Genomic DNA, 1,084 nt, shown 5'->3' on the forward strand with positions numbered 1-1,084 from the left:
CCCCGCCCCTCCCCTCCCGGCCCCGCTCGGCGTGTCGCGGGTTCGAGTCCCGGCGCCGCAACCGCGGCGGGCCGCGGCTCTGTCCCCGCAGGCGAGGCGGGCCATGGCCGTCCCCTTCTCCAACACCCACCTGCGGGTGCCCGCCGGCTTCAGGAACCTGCTGGAAGGGCTGGCGCGGGAGGTGCTGCGGGCCCAGCCTCGCGATGTGGTGGGCTTCGCCGCCGAGCACTTCCGGGCGCTGCTCGAGGARCGAGAGCGTGAGTGGCCCGGCTGCATCCCCCCTCTGCCGGCACCTGCAACCCCCTGCCCTGGGGCTGCTCCGCGCCCCCATCCTGGTGCCCATCTCACATGGCGTCAGGCCTGCAGAATGTGCCCATGCCTGGGGGGTGTCAGGCCTGCCCCGTGGTGCCCATCTCACATGGCATCAGGCCTGCAGAATGTGCCCATGACGGAGGGGGTGTCAGGCCTGCCCCATGGTGCCCATCACACATGGCGTCAGGCCTGCAGAGTGTGCCCATCTCAAGGGGGATCAGGCCTGCCCCATGGTGCCCATCACACATGGCGTCAGGCCTGCAGAGTGTGCCCATCCCAGGGGGGATCAGGCCTGCACCATGGTGCCCATCTCACATGGCGTCAGGCCTGTGGAGTGTGCCCATCCCATGTGGTATTTGACCTGTCCAATGGTGCCCATCTCACATGGCGTCAGGCCTGCAGAGCCTGCCCATCCCAGGGGGAATCAGGCCTGCCCCATGGTGCCCATCTCACATGGCGTCAGGCCTGCAGAGCCTGCCCATCCCGGGTCCGGGGGGGGGGGAGGTGGCATCCATGGGGGGCAGCAGGAAAACACCCCCCCTCCTTTTTCCGCCCCCACCCGGGGGGCTCTTTTCACCCCGGCTCTTTTCCCCCTGCTATCCAGGAGGAGCAGGAGGCACCGCCGGAGCTCCGGCTCCGGGAAGAAACCTTGGAAAAGAGGCGCGAAGAAGCCGCCGCCACAATCCAGGCTGCCTACAGGAGCTTCCGGGCCCGCCGGGAGGCCGAACCGCGGGACAGCTGGGCTTGAGCCTCCTCCAGCTCGCCGGACACC

At 69.3% G+C, this 1,084-nt stretch overlaps 1 protein-coding gene across 1 annotated transcript; it reads left to right on the forward strand.

Moving 5' to 3' along the window:
• Nucleotides 1-103: 103 nt before the first annotated feature.
• On the forward strand, nt 104-1,060 carry SPA17 (sperm autoantigenic protein 17). The gene is made up of 2 exons (XM_026071713.1): nt 104-289; nt 917-1,060. The coding sequence occupies exons 1-2, from the start codon at nt 104-106 to the stop codon at nt 1,058-1,060; spliced, it is 330 nt and encodes a 109-aa protein (XP_025927498.1).
• Nucleotides 1,061-1,084: the final 24 nt, after the last annotated feature.

This window comes from Apteryx rowi, unplaced genomic scaffold (genome assembly GCF_003343035.1).
Source record: "Apteryx rowi isolate R43461 unplaced genomic scaffold, aptRow1 scaffold_33, whole genome shotgun sequence".
NCBI lineage: Eukaryota > Metazoa > Chordata > Aves > Apterygiformes > Apterygidae > Apteryx > Apteryx rowi.